The sequence below is a fragment of the Habropoda laboriosa genome, unplaced genomic scaffold (genome assembly GCF_001263275.1).
Source record: "Habropoda laboriosa isolate 0110345459 unplaced genomic scaffold, ASM126327v1 scaffold578, whole genome shotgun sequence".
Classification (NCBI taxonomy): domain Eukaryota; kingdom Metazoa; phylum Arthropoda; class Insecta; order Hymenoptera; family Apidae; genus Habropoda; species Habropoda laboriosa.
The window spans coordinates 986,767-988,035 of NW_017100941.1; the positions used below are offsets into that span (position 1 = coordinate 986,767).

General features: G+C 29.0%; 1 protein-coding gene across 1 annotated transcript in view; it reads left to right on the forward strand.

The window, feature by feature from the left end:
• LOC108577560 (prosaposin) overlaps positions 1–1,269 on the forward strand; it is a 5,215-nt gene that overhangs the window by 1,014 nt on the left and 2,932 nt on the right. The window contains exons 3-5 of the mRNA XM_017940741.1: positions 61–424; positions 676–981; positions 1,080–1,268. Of these exons, the coding sequence (XP_017796230.1) occupies positions 61–424; positions 676–981; positions 1,080–1,268 (859 nt within the window). The remainder of the gene's footprint in view (positions 1–60; positions 425–675; positions 982–1,079; position 1,269) is intronic.

A 1,269-nucleotide genomic window follows, 5' to 3' on the forward strand; every position in this document is an offset into this window, starting at 1 on the left:
CATATAATACGTGCTCATAAATTAAAGCAATATTAAGATATTACATTTTATATAATATAGAACTGCATCTGGATGCAATGCAACCAAACATTGTATTAAAACAGTATGGCAGGATATGAAAGTGCCAAAGGATAATGACGATGTTTGCCATGTTTGTGAAGACATGGTTCAACAGGCCCGTGATCAATTGGAAAGCAATCAAACTCAAGAGGATTTGAAAGCTGTTTTTGAAGGAAGTTGTAAATTAATTCATATAAAGCCTATTGTACAAGAATGCATAACAATTGTGGATCAGTTTATTCCTGATCTTGTTGAGACATTGGCATCACAAATGAATCCATCTGTTGTTTGTTCTGTTGCGGGACTTTGTAATTCTGCTCATATAGATAAACTATTAATGGCACATGAACATTCTGAACATAAGGTAATTAGATAGAACTTCAAAATTAATAATTTGTGAATATCATATTCTTTGAAGTGTGAAACAATTATATTGTTTATTTTATGTGTCGTGATGTAATTTGATAGTTATGAAAATGATGAAATAATACTATGTATAATTCTTAATAAATTTAAATTTCAAATATTTTTTTATCTCAGTACTTATTCTCAATACTTCTAAGTATTATTTGTGTTAAACTTCACATTTTTTTTTTTTAATATTTTACATTTTAGATGGAAGAATTAAAATCTTATTCTTTGGAAAAAGATGAACTTGAACCTGATGAATGTTCAAAATGTTACACAGTTGCAACACATATGGAACACAAACTAAAAAACACTCCTCGTGATAAAATGTTACAACAAATGCTTAATTTGTGTGCAGAACTCAGTACTTTTACAGATGCCTGTTCAGCTACAATTTTAACTTACTTTGATACAATATATACTCACTTACAAGAGAATTTCAATGCTGAAAGTATTTGTCACTTGTCTGGTCAGTGTAGTGCTAAGTTCCACAAACATGAAGATGCTGATAAAGTAAGTTCTATGACAAAGTGTATAATGCAACTTTATGAGTCTGATGCAACAACTTACAAATATTACAATTGAATTTATTATAAAAACTAAAATTTTAGACTTTGAAGGTAGAAATCAGACCACTTTCAAGTGTGGGTATGGTTGATGTAAATGATGATCTTCCATGTAAATTATGTGAACAACTAGTAGAACATTTAAGAGATATTTTGATAACTAATACTACAGAATCAGAATTTGAACAAGTTTTGAAAGGATTATGTAAAGAAACTAAATCATTTGCATCAGAGG